This window comes from Vicugna pacos, chromosome 3 (assembly GCF_048564905.1).
Source record: "Vicugna pacos chromosome 3, VicPac4, whole genome shotgun sequence".
NCBI classification, from domain to species: Eukaryota; Metazoa; Chordata; class Mammalia; order Artiodactyla; family Camelidae; genus Vicugna; species Vicugna pacos.
In genome coordinates, this window is record NC_132989.1 from 91,541,200 (window position 1) to 91,556,649 (window position 15,450).

General features: G+C 40.2%; 1 protein-coding gene across 1 annotated transcript in view; it reads left to right on the top strand.

The window, feature by feature from the left end:
• Positions 1-15,450, top strand: part of OXCT1 (3-oxoacid CoA-transferase 1) — a 120,825-nt gene that overhangs the window by 15,776 nt on the left and 89,599 nt on the right. The window contains exons 5-7 of the mRNA XM_006207690.4: positions 2,808-2,957; positions 7,140-7,246; positions 9,521-9,581. Of these exons, the coding sequence (XP_006207752.1) occupies positions 2,808-2,957; positions 7,140-7,246; positions 9,521-9,581 (318 nt within the window). The remainder of the gene's footprint in view (positions 1-2,807; positions 2,958-7,139; positions 7,247-9,520; positions 9,582-15,450) is intronic.

The following is a 15,450-nucleotide window of genomic DNA, read 5'->3' on the forward strand; positions in this document are numbered from 1 at the left end:
TTTATAATGGTAACTTGTTTTAAAATTTAACTTTTTCCTTGTAGAAATTTCTTTGTGTGAGAGAGGTAAGGTAGAGAGAATGCCATTTTGCCAAACCAAGGAAATTTGTCCATAGGTGACACCTCTTGATTGCTAGAGGACTCCTATTTTGTTGCTGTGCACTGAAAAAGAAAGTATTTATAGTGAAACTGTCCAGGCTACAGGATGGTATTTTCATTTTGACACTATAATGTATATTTCACTAGAGCATGCAAAAGGACTTGCTGAAATGTTTGAGGATTGCCTTAAAAGTTAATTCCTATGAATCATGGAATTAGAAATTTGTGGGGAATCTGGTCTTGCTGAGACATATCAGGAAAGTGAAGCCCAGGGAGGGTAGCAAAACCAGCCACCTTGCGGAGTAAGTGGGGGTCAGAGCCCAAGTCTCCAAGGAACTGAAGCCATTTCAAAGTAAGCAGTTACTGCAATTAATCTAGCAAGTTCCTTCTCCTCTTATACATCATCTCCTATCCTGACTGAGTTTGCCATTGAGGAAACTTTTTGAAGCCATCTAGGTAAAACAAGGTTTCCAGGTCGAATGCATTGGTCTTCTATTTTGACATGGTCTGCCTTCGTCTCTGAAACCACCACTCTGCTTTATTTTTGTCCACAGAATATATTATTACCAGTGACTTCATCAAATTGGTAATAATGTAATGTAGCAGAATTTTAAAGATTAAATAATTGGATCCCAGTATGTGCTGGTCTGGAGATAGCAAGCACGGGAGAACCGTTCTATCTACCTGAGGCTTCACGTTATGTCTCAAGTCACACCTGATCACTCTACAGTGTTGCCACCTGCACTATCACAGCATTGCTCTGTGCTTGATATTTATCCAACTTTCACTGAAAGTTTTTTTGAGAATAAAAAAAGTGTACTGTCTTCATTGTTGTACTGCTTCAACAAAATACCACAGACTAGGTGGCTTAGAGAAATTTATTTCTCGCTGTTATGGTGACTGAGAAGTGTAAAATCAGGGAGCAAGGCTGATTTGGTTCTCGGTAGAGGGGAGGACACACACATGTGAGTGAGTGCTCTCAGGTCTTTTATTAGAAGGACTCTAATTCTCTTGGATCGGGGCCCTACCCTTATGTCATTTATATTGACTCCCATAAAAGCCCCCCTCCATATCCAGTCATTTTGGGGGTTAGGAGTTTAACATATGAATTTTGGGAGGCATACAAATTAGTCCACAGCATATATTTTCATCTTCACATTATAGCCTGAGATACCTTATCCTTTGCGTTTTGGAGCTGTTGAAAATGAACTTTTCAATTGCCTTTTTTATCTTTCGTATTATCCTTTATTTTGTCAGAGGGCCTATACTTGGGAGAGGAACTTCCTTAATATTTCTTGCAAATTCTTTCTTTAAGCCAGAAGAGGTCAGTGTCTCCTTCCCCAGCTTAGTGGCACATAAGTAAATACTGACTCTGGCAACTCGTTCTGCAACCTGAGGGCTGGGGAGGAAGGGCTGGTGAAGGGGTAGGGTTAGGACTCGCCTGGGGGTTGGCTGCAGGGGCCTGGTGGCACCTGCAGAGGAAAATAGTCTACTTTCTCTCCCTTGCCCAGTTGGACAGAGAGAAGGAGTAAGGTATTCAGGGAAGGAGGACATAAAAAATATTTCAAAGTAGGGAGTGTTACTATGGTGGTTTTGACGATTTAATTTTTGTGAACGTTATTAACTTAAAATATCCACAGCACAGAAAGGGTCACCTCTGCCCATTAGATAGAAAATGAATTATCTGGAAGGTTTTCAGTTAAGGTACAAGTCCATCCTTCCCCAGAACATTCCACCTACTTGAAATGACTGTCTGAGGTTCCAGCTGTTATTCCCTGCTTTGAGTTTAGTGTTCAAAGGCTTTAGTTAAAGTAGAAAATTGTTTTTAGGTTAGGACAATATTAACAAACCGTCATTAATATCTAAACCTATTCTGACTACTGATCAGCCAGTCAGTTATCTAGTCGGAATATGATGTAACTAGACCGTTACAGTAGGTTTCAAGTTAGGGAGCGTGTCAGGAAAGGTTCAGGACCAGAGTTACTCCCCTGTGGGCGAATTGGGTGGAAAGGCAGTTGGTGGTGGGAGAGAGGGAGGGAAATTAGATTTGAAATCACTGGCCCCTAGATGGGGGTCGAGGATGATCAAAACAAGATATAAAGAAACTTTACACACAGCAGTTCCTACTGTGAAACAAAATTTGAATTTCTCTTGGCTTTTAAAGACAGATTTACCTCTGTGTTGTACTCTTTGTCTAGCTTTGGATTTTTCCTTCGTTAGATGAAATACTTACAAGAATGGTTTAGAATAAATTCTAAATACATTTGGATATTTTACATTATTGTCAGATAATCATGACATTATTAATGATAAGGTTCAGGCCATACTTACATATAACATACAGTAAAACACAAAATTCAGTTGTATGTTTTTTAATGTCTACAGTTTGACGTTGCATACTTCAGATTTGAAAACTGATTTTAAAAAATTACAGATAGGCTGATGTGGACTATGATGTCAAGAAACCAGTGGAAGACATGGAAGCTGAAAGCCTGATTATACAGATAAGCAGTTGCACTAAGAATTAAGGGTTCAGCACAGAGAGGGTGCTGTCCAGAGAGACAGTAATTGTTTTAAATTGATCTTCTCGCCTGCAGGATTAGTGAAACATACCAAGTAGGTGCTGTTCAGATTGATAAGTGTTTCTGTGCCCACAGACAGAAGTGTGCTTAATGGACTTTTGACGGTGGGTTATTTGCTCATGTGCAGGGCACGCTTGCAGAGAGGATTCGTGCAGGTGGGGCTGGAGTTCCCGCGTTTTACACCAGCACCGGGTATGGGACCCTGGTGCAGGAAGGAGGGGCGCCCATCAAATACAACAAGGATGGCAGCATTGCCATTGCCAGTAAGCCGCGAGAGGTAAGACGCCTGCACGCGACTGCCAGCCTCGCAGTCCAGGGCAAATAAGCGTAAAACCACAGCTGTGTGACAGGAAACACTGCCATTCATTCATTATTGTAAGTATGTCAGGGACCATTTCTAGCTAATGGTGAGCATCCGCTCGTAATGAAAATCACATAGAAGAACCAGAATAAGTGAACGAGAAGAAAAGAAACTATAATCCATAGAAGAAGTGTGAGTCAGTTTCGTTTTATGGTAGGTTTGAACAAATTTAAGAGCGTTTATAATTGCTGATTGTGTTTCTGTGGAAAATAGAGTAGATGTATGATATATATATGGGATTAAAGTCTTTATGCTCAGGCCCCTTGTGGATGTGACGGAAGGGGAAAAATAAACCAAAGAAATCGTAAGTTTGTCTATAATCTTAAAAAGTGGGGAACAATTTTAATTATATAATGAAATAGAGAGTCCATGTTATTATCTCCTTCATCCTTCATTTGGTTTACTGGACACATCTGAGCTTCAGGCTGAGTAACAGTTTTATTTAAAGTGCTGGATAGGATGGGATATCCTTATACTAAATAATTTTACTGACATATTCAAGAAAACAGAACTCTAGATATAAGTATCTGAGATACTCAAGTTTGAACCAATGACACGGGCCCGGGGGAAGGTATAGCTCAGTGGTAGAGTGCGTTCGTAGCGTACACGAGATCCTGGGTTCAATCCCCAGTACCTCTATTAAATATAAATATATAAATAAATAAACTTAATCCCCCCTAAAATAAAATCAAAAAGATAAAATGACACAGGCCAATATTTCATTGCTATACTTTTTGAATCTTTCCCTTCTCCCTGCCCACATGGTTCAAGACAGTTAATGAAGGTTGCCGAAATGCTGATGTTTATCTCTAGGGGAGCGAAACATAGTAAATCAAGGCTCTCATCACCTTTCTGCCTTTGGGGTGTTAGCTCTGCACCTCTGTGTTTTGCTGGGAGATAAAGATCACGGCCCTTGTCCCCTGCTGTCCAGTGTTTGTCTCCAGCAGTGTCTCCATCTGGGGCTTAGAGTGACCTATATTGACTCAAGGCTTTTATTAACATTTTCATATTCTATCTTGCTTCTTTCTTTACTGCCTAACTAGGTTAAAAAGTTTTGATAAAGTAAAAGACAGGCACCTAGATATTAAAACGGATCTGAGTTAATGTAGATAAAGATGCCCTGCAAAATCGGGTGAATGCTTTGAGAGCTTTCTGGAAGTTACAGCATTAGCTCACCCTGGGAAAGTGTAAAATAGACTAGAATCTGTTCTGAATACCTGGATTCATTTCAGCCTGGAGTCAGGTGCATGAATCCAGCAATTCTGTAATTTTGTCTGAATCCCCTAGGAATACAACAAATAATTTCTTGAAATGATTCTTGTTAGCCCTTTGTTTTCCTTGATTATAGTGGGAAGAGGAAGTGAGTGAACTCCTCAAGTCAGTGATACTCCTTGAGGTCCTTCTCCTTGTCACACACCGGTCTAAGTGCGGTGGAAAGGGGAGCACCTAGACCAAGTCTTCTTGTAGTGGAGGAGCTGACAGGGAGCGGAGAAACAAACTCTCCACATCAGCACTGGAAGTCCTGTGAACAAAAATCAAGTCGGGCAAAGGCAGAAAGAGTGCCCAGTGGCCAGGGAGGTGACGTTCCAGGCTGAGTCGGGAAAACGTCTCGGAGGGGTTGACATTTGGTAGAGTCCTGAATAAAATAGGGGAATGAGCTGGGTGAAGGTTACAGGATTGTGTTCTAGGAAGGGGAAGGACAGGGTCCTGGGGCAGGCTTGCCTTGTGCATGGAACAGCAGGGCAGTGAGACCGGAACAGAGTAATTGAGGCAGAGGGTGGGAGGACTGGAGTTCTGAGTAGCGGCAGGAGAGCCATGTGGGCTGAGTTACATTTTGGAAGGATCACCGTGGCCATTGGGTAATGAGTTTTTTGGTGGGGGCCCAAGAGCAGAAGCAGCAAGAGAGCTGAAGAGGCTGTTGTGTTAATACCGATGGGAGTGGAAGGTGGTTTAGACTAAGGTAGTAATAGTGGAATTTGTGAGAAGTGGCTGGAATTGCAATAGTAGATAGTAGAGGCAACAGGATTTACTGAGTAAGAGCAGGCAGGAATAAAGTGTGCTGCTTAGTGAGATGGGCCAAGCCTGAGGGTAATCAGAGAGCCCTGTCTAGGACTTGGTCCGTTTGAGACGTTTATGAGCCTCCAAGAGGAGGAGCTCAGTGGACTCCAGCTCGGGGAGGGTTGAGAGCTGGAACAGGAATTTGGGAGGCATCCGCATACGTACTGAATTCTATGGGACAGATGAGTGGCTTGGGCCAGAGTGCAGAGAGAGAGCACCTCTTTTGCATTTGAGGGTTTAGAAGAGGGAGGCCTGTTATGTAAAGGTTGAAAAGAGGAAAAGGAGCAGCAAGTAAGATGGGAAAGAGTGTCTAGTGAGTGAAGAGGAAACCGAGGGGAGTCTGGTGATTTGAAAGATGGGAGCTTTTAACAACAGAGGGGGTGATCAGCTGAGTCATAGTGTGAAGAGGCTGGGTAGAGAGGACTGGAAAAGGACCATTGGATTTGGAAGCATGGAGGTCATTGGTGACCCTAAAGAGTGATTTTTTTCTACAGTAGAAGACTTTTCTGGAATGGTGAAAACTTGATTGGAGTGGATTCAAGGAAGGACTGCAGAGGAGGAAGTGGGGAACTGTAAAATGCACAACTTTTCCAAGTGAAAAAAATAGCTAGTTTGACGAAAGCAGTTCCTTCCCTGTTTTTACGTTTTAGATTAGCTAACATTCATTCCCTTCGGGAAGTTGTATAATTGAAATAGAACAAAATGCCAGCTTTTTAACTTTGCCCTAACATATATTTAGATGTGTATGCAGTTTCCTAGATCTGTATGTAAAAGGCTCAACAACTGCCACCATTGGTGATGACTTTGAAATACATACGACTCTTAAAAACTGTATCGATGCATCACTTACACATATATTCTGTATAATTTGTCTAAGATCATATCAATTTGGTCCTCATTCATCAATGATCCCCTAAATTCATTAATATTTTCTAGGAGGAAAGTGAGATAATGTCTTTAAAAGAAGCTGTTCTTTAAGAAAGGATTTCTATTTTAAACCACAATTAAAGAAAAGTAGCTGTGCGTGAACTTTTCTGAAGCTTTCTGTAAAATGCTTACATTTGTCCGCCAGGGGGCGCAGTAGGCATGAGAATGGAGTCCAGCCTTCGAAGGGCTCCTGTCTGTGTGGTGATGGAGACTCGGTATTGACGTTGTTTCCTCTCTTCTTTGTTTTAATTCCCAGAGCTAAGTAAGTCCCCATAAAGAAAAAAGGAACAAAATGCCATGGCATAGTTTTGCTTTATGCCTCTTCTCGCCTCTCCTCCCACTCGGAGTGGAATTAAAAGTCAATAAACATACAAAAATCAATAGCATTCCATTAGACCAGTAATGACAAAAGAGAAGACGTAGTCGATAAAATGCAACATTCACAGTAGCATCAAAAACTATGGAACACCCATGAGTAAACCTAAAAAATATATACAAAACTTTTTTTTTTTGGTATGAGGGAATCAGAACTATTGAAGGAGGTAAAAAAAGACTTAAAGTAATGCTTATATTATGGTCAGGGTTGGGGGCATATGGCATGTCACCTCTCTCCAAATTTTAGGAATCCCAATTAAAATCTCAACAGATGATTATAGGTTAATTAGGAGAGATGAATGTATTTTTGTGACTATTTTAGGTAAAAACACAATACATTGCCCATTTCATGTAACTTGTATGGTTTTTTTCTAGGGTGAAGAGAAAAGGGCTATTTTTCACGTTCAAGGTGTAACTTATTCACACAAATAATAACATGAATGCTCTCACACACGGTCAGTGCCTTAAGCATGAGGACCTTCAGTTCCTTAAATTTACCAAGCTCTGTCATGCCACTGGGCCTTTGCACATGCTGCTCCCTCCGTTTCCTCCTCACCACTTTGACTAAGTCCTGGTTGCCTATGCTGCTCATCCTTGAAGCCTCAGTTTAGATCTTGTCTCTCTAGAAACCTTCCTCAACGAGGCTTATATCCCTAACCATCTTCCTCTATTAGAGCATGTATCACAGCCAAACAGGGCCTGTGTGGATCCTGACCATGTCCTCTTTGTCTCCTGCAGGTGAGGGAGTTTAATGGTCAGCATTTTATTTTGGAGGAAGCAATCACAGGGGATTTTGCTTTGGTGAAAGCCTGGAAGGCAGACCGAGCAGGAAATGTGATTTTCAGGTAGTACGATGGTTTTTCAAAAATGTTAATGTAATGCATTTCAGCAACTTCATATTTCTGAAATTATCATTACAAAATGAATATCTTAATCTATTTGGTGTTTAAAAACTTATCTAAAAAATGGCTTAAAATCAAACACACCCACATATGTGTATATATACGTGTGTCTGTGCAGGACTACTGCTGTGTGGTGGTGCTGGTTGGGTGTCCCTGAGGGCATCTGTTCTGATTGGTTGGTGTCCATGGTGCACTGCTTGTTAACTGTTTGACTATGTGCATTTGTGTGTAGACACATACAAGTTATTTTTTGCCCCTCTGTATTTCAGTTGCCAAGACTAGTTGCAGTGCTGCAACATGCTTAGAAAATGTGACAAAAGCACATGATTATATTTAATTTGACATTGTTATTATATGTATTGTCTTAAAATGCCTAACTTGCTTTGATACTCTGGGAAAATATTGTTAATAATCATTTAGGTCAGTCTTTTTCCAGGCCTATTGGTGTCTACTAGGAAATGCTTGTAAAGATTACATCTGAAAAGTTGGATAACCTTAATAATATGGAACTTTTATTCTCATTGTCTGATAGCCACAGATATTAAGCCATTTAATAGATTTCCATGTCTTTTGCTTACCCTAAGCATAGTAAATACCTAGTATTTAGTTTCTTGTGTTTAGGGATTATACAGTTGTTTTTTTGAAAATTATGCCACCTTTGAATGTACACAGAAAAGTTTTCCAAAATGTTTGGCCTTGAAGACTGTACTTGTTAAATTACAGAAATAATTTTCTTTCCATAATAGTGTCCTCTTCTGCTTTTAGCTAGTGATTTTTTTTTTTGTCTTTACCAAATGCAGCTTTGATATGATCACAATTAAATTCTCAATGGTCACATTCAGTATTGTTTTTGTTCATCTCTGAAGATCTTATATGAGACTAATACTATATTTGATGTCTTGAATTCAGCTAGTTTTTGAAATTACAGCTAATTTTGGCAGTTACAGAGGACCCTTTGAATGATGCCGACTTTGACACCTTGGTGCAATGTTTGCAAAACTTAGTTTTTTTTTTTAAAGATTAATGAAATTGTATATTAGCAAATGGAAATGAATTATTTAAAATATTTCCTTGAGTTTATCCTGTGCTTTATTGCCTGGCTCTGTTTTCTAAAGACGGCATGAGGGCTATTCCTAGCACAGACGTTATACGTGTGGTTTCTGCTCAGTAGCTGTTGAGCTTTGGTGTGAAATGAAAGTGCTCATTGCCAATGGTCAGGTGGCCTGGGTCCTTAAGATACTGACCTCTAGGTGACCTTCATGTTTAATGGGACATCAGGGACAGAGGTCTGGCGAGGCCGTTGTTGAGGGGGGAGAGCCCTGCGTGCCTTCACCTCAGGCCACTCTGCCCTTGGGGCTTTTGATGTTGGATGTCTGCATCCAACACTACCTTGTGAAAGGACACAAGGATTCCTCTTTCAAGGACACCCTATGTATTCTTGAATCCAGGTGAAAGAAACATTAGTGGCATAAAAGAGCTGATAAGACATAGCTGTGACTTATTTCCCTTTACTGAAGAAATTCCTCCATCAGTTTACCCTCTCAGAAAATAAAATACATTTAAATTTTTATGATTGGAGGAAGTGCATTAGTTTAAGAACTTGGGAATGCAGAACCATCAGGAAAATTGGCCCCTTCTTGAAATTTTTACACCGCTGGGTCTAATGTGGGTGTTGTACTTCAAAAAATTTCATTAGAAGTTGGTTCTCTAGAATGATCTTTGTAGGTGACTCACAAATTACCCATGAGTGTTTCATTTAATTTCAGCAATAGGCTTCTCTTTAATAGAGAATGTAATTATCATACCTTCTCGTATAAAGTACTTGCTGCTTTTCTTAATATTTTAACAAGAGCAAGTTTAGTGAAACATTTAACTATAGAAACAAAGTGGCATCTCAAAAGGTTTAGAGAAATTAGCTTTAGAGTAGATTTATTAATATCCATTTTATTTTTCTGTGTGTAATATATATTGAATGTGAAAAATAGTCCCTCTTTTTCTTAGCCCCGTAAAAAACTATGCAATTTAATGAAGTGGCCATTGTGTTGTTTTTATTTATGAAATAGCTATGAAACTTATGGAAAATATGATACACTCTTTTAAAAGGATTCAGAGTCCTAGTTTACAGAAATTATTTTAAACTAATAATTAAAGCTGAGAGAGACACTCCTTATTTTTGGTCTTTTTTCCCCACCTTGTTTTCCCCCACCCCTAATTTAGGAAAAGTGCAAGGAATTTCAACCTGCCGATGTGCAAAGCTGCGGAAACCACAATAGTGGAGGTGAGAGAAGAGGTTATTTCTGATTTCCTGAGGTTAATGTTTAAACTCGATGTTATGTATTCGTTCAGGAAAAAGTGCAACAGTTCATTTGTTTTCAGGACAAACAATGACCACTTTTTCATTTTGGACGTCGGAGGATTCTATTTAAACAAATAATGGTTGACGTTTTACTGTAACCTTAGCTTCCTGGGTAGCGAGGGTCTCACTAGGATGCCCTCTTTGGGAGTCAAGCCATGAGGCTGACCAGCTTGTAAAAGTCCTTTGCTACTTGAGTTAAATGGACCTTCTTGGGTAAAATCCCAAGGTGAATTTTTGTGTACAGAATCCCAGGGAAGTAGTAACTTTTGTCAGCAGTTCCTTATCTTACTGTGTCAGATACTGGGGACTCTTTAAGGAGGAAGGTGGGTGGTACAGCTCATTGCTTTGATGTGGTTCTGTTCTGAATAGTTGAATTAAGGGACCAACTGACTGTCCTTTGGATGTCTCAGGGTTTGGGAGAGGCGAATAATTCTAGAATCTTCCCTGGGTTCAAGCTCTGGGATGGAAATAGGTGCCATTTTGTTTATACGTATTTGAGCCTGAAAGAAGAGTTTCAAAATGATTCTTATCTCGAAGCTTTGCGGAACCAAATTTTCAGGGGCATTTGAGATAGCTTTCCCGTGGGAGGGCTTTGCAGGAATCCATCCTGGGGTCTGGAAATGAGAATACTTGTTCTTGATTCTTCTCGTGATGGTAGTATTGTACCTGTCATCTTTTGGTTCCTCCAAGCTGGTATTTCATGGAGGCAGGGCTGCTGTATTTGTGAAACAATCAGATGTTAGAATTCTGTTTCTCTCTTGGAAAGTGAAGTGCTGGAGGACGTGTGCTTTCAACCCTGGCGTGCTGGTTTCTTTGCAGTGGCCTCAGTCTGTCTTCTACATTTAAAATGGAAAATGTGGTTTACTCTCTCTGTGCAATCTATTTTTTTATTTATCGAATCATCTTAAATGACTTTTCCATTGAACACATCTGTAACATTACTGAAAAAAGCCTACAACACTGCTTAAAATAATTGATAGTGTAACCTTCTATTGATTTTATGTGCTTCTGTAAAACTGCCACAAACCAGTATTTTTTCTCTCAGTACCATGGGGCAATATACAATATCCTGGGTGAAGTTCTTTTTTTTTTTTTTCCTTCTTTTTAATCTGGTTCTTTCCAGCCAATCTTATCTTTTCCAAAAGCAGAAAGTGACCTTCTACTGTCTGAGAATTAGTGTAGCTATTAGAAAAGAGAGATTCTCTTTTGACATAAGGGAAGGGGAGTTAAAAATCCTTTAACTGAGCCTGCAAATATGACAAAGGCTGCCCAACCGGTCCCAGAACAGACATCTCTGGTCTCTCACAGCACTCTGTCCTGTGAGACCCAGACTCACATAAGGATCCCTTTCAATGCAGTGCTGCTGACGGCCACTCCCAATTGATTATATCCACACTATCCAACATGGTAGCCACTAGCCACATGTGACTTTTAAAATTTAAATAAATTAAAATTAAATGGAGTAAAAACTCAGTTTCTCTTCAGTGGCCACATATGCTAGCAACTACTGTGTTAATCAGCACAGATAGAGAATCTTATCACTCTAGAAAACTTAATTGAACAGAGTTTAATTAGAAGGATCAAGATAAAGTGTAGTTTGTCATTCTGTTTGAGGAATATAAGCAAACAGCGACTGAGGCCTCAGATTATTGTAACCCGCCCCCCCCCCCCCCACCGCATGCTCAGAGTAGAAGAGGTCCACATGCCTTCAGGTTGAATTGTAAGAGCTGTGCCCTTGGAAGTAGAAAGTAACCTGGAGTTGGGGATGATGAGTAGATTGGGTGTTTCCTGATATGAAAAATCTGTCTGGACTGTGAGTTTTGTGTTATTCTGAGTCCAGTGAGTCCAGCTGGGCCTCCAGCTCCTCTTCTGTGCTATTTTCTGTGCATCCCGTTGCCTGTGTGGGCCTTCAGAATGGTATGATTCTTGTCCTCCAGCCCTGTCCTGCTTTATTTTGTAGTGGTCCTAGTGAGATGGATGATCATGAGCTGGTCTCTGAAGTGTGGTATTTAACAGGACTCTCAGAGATCATAAACTGCCTATTTTCCTGCCTGTTCAATATTAACAATAATAATAGCTATTCCTAATGAAGTATTTATTATGTATTAGTCATTGCTGTATTCTTTATGTACATTATTTTTTTTAATCTTCACAATAGTCTTATGAGATAGGAACTGTTATTATCTTTATTCTACAGATGAAGACTTTGAAGCACAGAGAGGTTAAGTTGTATACCTGCTGTCACACAGCCAGGTGAAGCTAGGATAGAATCATAGGAGGACTGATTCCAGGGTGTCTGCACTTTTCCACTGTTTCATGAAATCATCACAAATGGGTGATGTTTCACAATATTGAAACATATTGAATCTCCAGAAGTAGTCCATTTCAATACTGTTAGAATCAAGCAGATAGGGAGGTTGGGGCCAGTATAGTCCTCTGTCCCCAGCCTTCCTTGCCAGTTATTTCAATTACAGTCCTTTTGCTTCCAGTACCATCTACCTCAAAGAGGGCTTTGAGGAAAGCATCATCCTGTGATCAGTAGCCTCACGCATTCATTCAGTCTTCCTCCTGGACTCTGTTCATTCTATTGTGTGGTGTCTTTGAACTGTGCAGCTTTTCACAAATTTCCCTGCACGTGGCGAGTGAATGTCTATTCTAGTACTGCAGTATCTCAAGCAGTGGGAGCCCGCACGGTGACTCCACCCTACATTTCAGACAAAGCCTTTCGTTTTTTTTTTTTTTTAGAACTCTTCGCTCATCTCCTTTCCCTTAGAGTTGGGGACAGGGAGGACTTTTCAATAGCAGGATCTGGGTTGGAGCCTGTCCCCTGATGATCCACTCACTGCCTGGTGTTGCATCTTTACGACCGTTCTCCCTACTTACCTCCTATAACTTGAGTTTTAAGGGAGATAGGAGGGAATGTGGAACTATAAGTACCCAAAATACTAATGACCACTCCCTTAGATATCATAACATCTTTTTGGACACAGAAACAGGGTGGCAAAGGAACATATAGGCCGTCTTTTGCTGTTTTGTTTTGTTCATAATTTCTCCTTTAATTGGCAAGAAGTAAATCAGTATGTTTACCTTGCCTTAAAGAGAATATCAAATTTGCCCTTGACATGAATTATTTCCAGTTTCTGTAAAAATGGAACATCCCTCCTTTTCAAAAGAGTTTTGCCTTTCAGATGTGTCCTAAACAAACGTGTGAGTTATGGAAAATGAAAGAGATGACCGATTATGTCTGCTTTCTCCTTTAAGAAAACCAATATGCATATTGTATTTGCATTTCTTAAAACCTGCAGCAGTTTGCATGTTTTGCCACAAAGCTGTGACACAGTGAGTGCTAGCTGTCTCCTTCTGCCTCTCTTAAGGAACTGGGGGTAGTTACTTGGGAAAAATAGTACAAGTGGGTGCAGATGTTGGCACACATGCCAGAGAGATGTTTCTCTTTTTAGTCCAGACAGTGTTATTTCTGGATGTCCTCTTTGAGTGGGTGAAATCTTCCATGATAAACCTCACAAGTTTAAGTGCAAAAGCAGCCAGGGATCGACTCTTGGCGTTGCATTCCATGTGTATAAGGAGCCGCAGGACTGCAGCGTCTTCAGAGGGGAACTCCTTTGGCTTTTGGCAGGGTCTCTTGACCCCTAACTTCCCGTGAGCCCCTCAGCCAGTCTCCTGGGTACATATCCCATCAGCCTGAGATTCTCTGGGAGGTGACCTGTTTCTACCATTTTTTTTTTAAAGCAACTTATAATAGAAAACCCAGGGAGCCGGGCGAGAGCGCTTCCCTCAGGAGACTGTGGATGCTTTGTCTCCAGCACTCAGATCTGGCAAGCCTGTGCTATCAGGAAAGGTCATCTGACTCAGCCCCTGAAGGCTGTCAAGGCTGCCTTTGACCAGAATAACCCAGCTGGTTCCGTCAGGTGTGTGCCCTGGCTGGGGTAGGAGACGGTGAGCTTACACAAGGCCTCTTCAGCTCCGTTAGCGGATTTCTGCTTTGAGTTAAAACAAGTACATTCATTATCACGACTTCCATTAACTATTTTTGTTATGTTTATATCATGATATCTTTGTATACTTTGCCTGTGAAAGAATGGTTTACATTCCATGCTGTTTGATGCACACAGGTATTGTATACACGTAGCCTGTGTGGGTTCTGAAGCAGGATGATTAATCGAACACCCGGGACCCTGCTAAGGGGGTTGCTTGCACTCCTTTTCATCCGCCTGCCTTCCCTGCAGAGGGAGCCACTGTTAGGGATATTGTGGTTATCAGTCCCTTTGACAAAAATTCGAGGTCATAAGGTATGGACATATGGACGATTCTACTCCGAAGTGCTATCCTAAGACTTTTTGTTTAGAAGAGACAAGCTTTGGTGTTCGGCAGTCGTGCCTGGCACGTGCCCCGTCTCCTTAGGAGGTTACCTAGAGGGAAGGATTAGGGGGTACGTCTCTGCCCTGCCAAGAAGACGTGTGTTGTTCTGACTGGTGGATGAGGGAAGGTGAAGATTGCAGGGTTAATGGTATTACAGATTTTTAAAAAATTTTTATTTTTATTGAGATATAATTGATTTACAGTATTATATTAGTTTCAGGTATACAACGTAGTGATTCAAATTTTTTATAGATTATATTACATTTATAGTTATAAAATATTGGCTATATCCCTGTGCTGTACAATATATTCTTATAGCTCATTTGTTTTATATATGTTTTTTTTCCTCAAAATTTGGTGAGGAGAGAACTTGATTTATATGTAGTTTTTTTTATTGAGACATAGTTACTGTACAATATTATATAAGTTCAAGTGTACAACATAGTGATTCACCATCTTTAAAGGCTATACTCCATTTATAGTTATTAGAATATATTGGCTTTATTCCTTGTGTTGTACAGTATTTCCTTGTAGGTTATTTATTTTATACATAGTAGCTTGTACCTCTTACTCCCGTATCCCTAGCTTACCCCTTCCCTCTCCCCACTTGTTCTCTATATCTGAGTCTGTCTCTTTTTTGTTATATTCACTAGTTCGTTGTATTTTTAAGATTCTACATGCAAATGATATCAGTGGTATTTGTTTTTCTCTGTATGACTTATTGCACTAAGCATAATACCCTCCAGGTCCATACATGTTGCTGAAAATGGCAAAGTTTCACTCTTTTATGGCTGAGTACAGTATTCCATAGAATATATATGCCACATCTTCTCTATTCATTCATCTGTTGATGGCCACACCACCCTGAACATACCCGACCTCGTCAGATTTTGTTTTTGATGTTTATTATGAAAGTTAATGAACCTACACAATGGTGAACAGAAGAGCATAATGAACCCATCTGAACTCATCACCCAGCTCCAATGCTGTCAACCCGTGATCATTCCTGCTCCATCGATTGCCTCATCTCCTTCTTTCTCCTCTTGTATTATTTTCAAATAAGCACCACATATTACATCCCTCATGAGCTTACATTTGATGCTCAAGATAGACAATAGGTACAATACATAAGTAAAATATATAGTATATTAGATATTGATAAACATTAAGGAGATAAAACAAAGCATAAAAAGGGGCATCAAGTGTCAGGAGAAGAAACTGTGCCGAGTAGGATTTCTGTTTTTAGTTAGTTTTGTAATAGTTCCCCAATGATTAAGCCTGAATCTGATGTTAGAATTCTGTGGTGAGTGGAGAATGTGATTTTGAGATTGGAGCCTCCTGGCTTTTGTGACTCTCTGGGCCTGTTTGGAGAACTTTGTGTTAACGACGCCTCGTGAATTATCTCAGCAGAAAT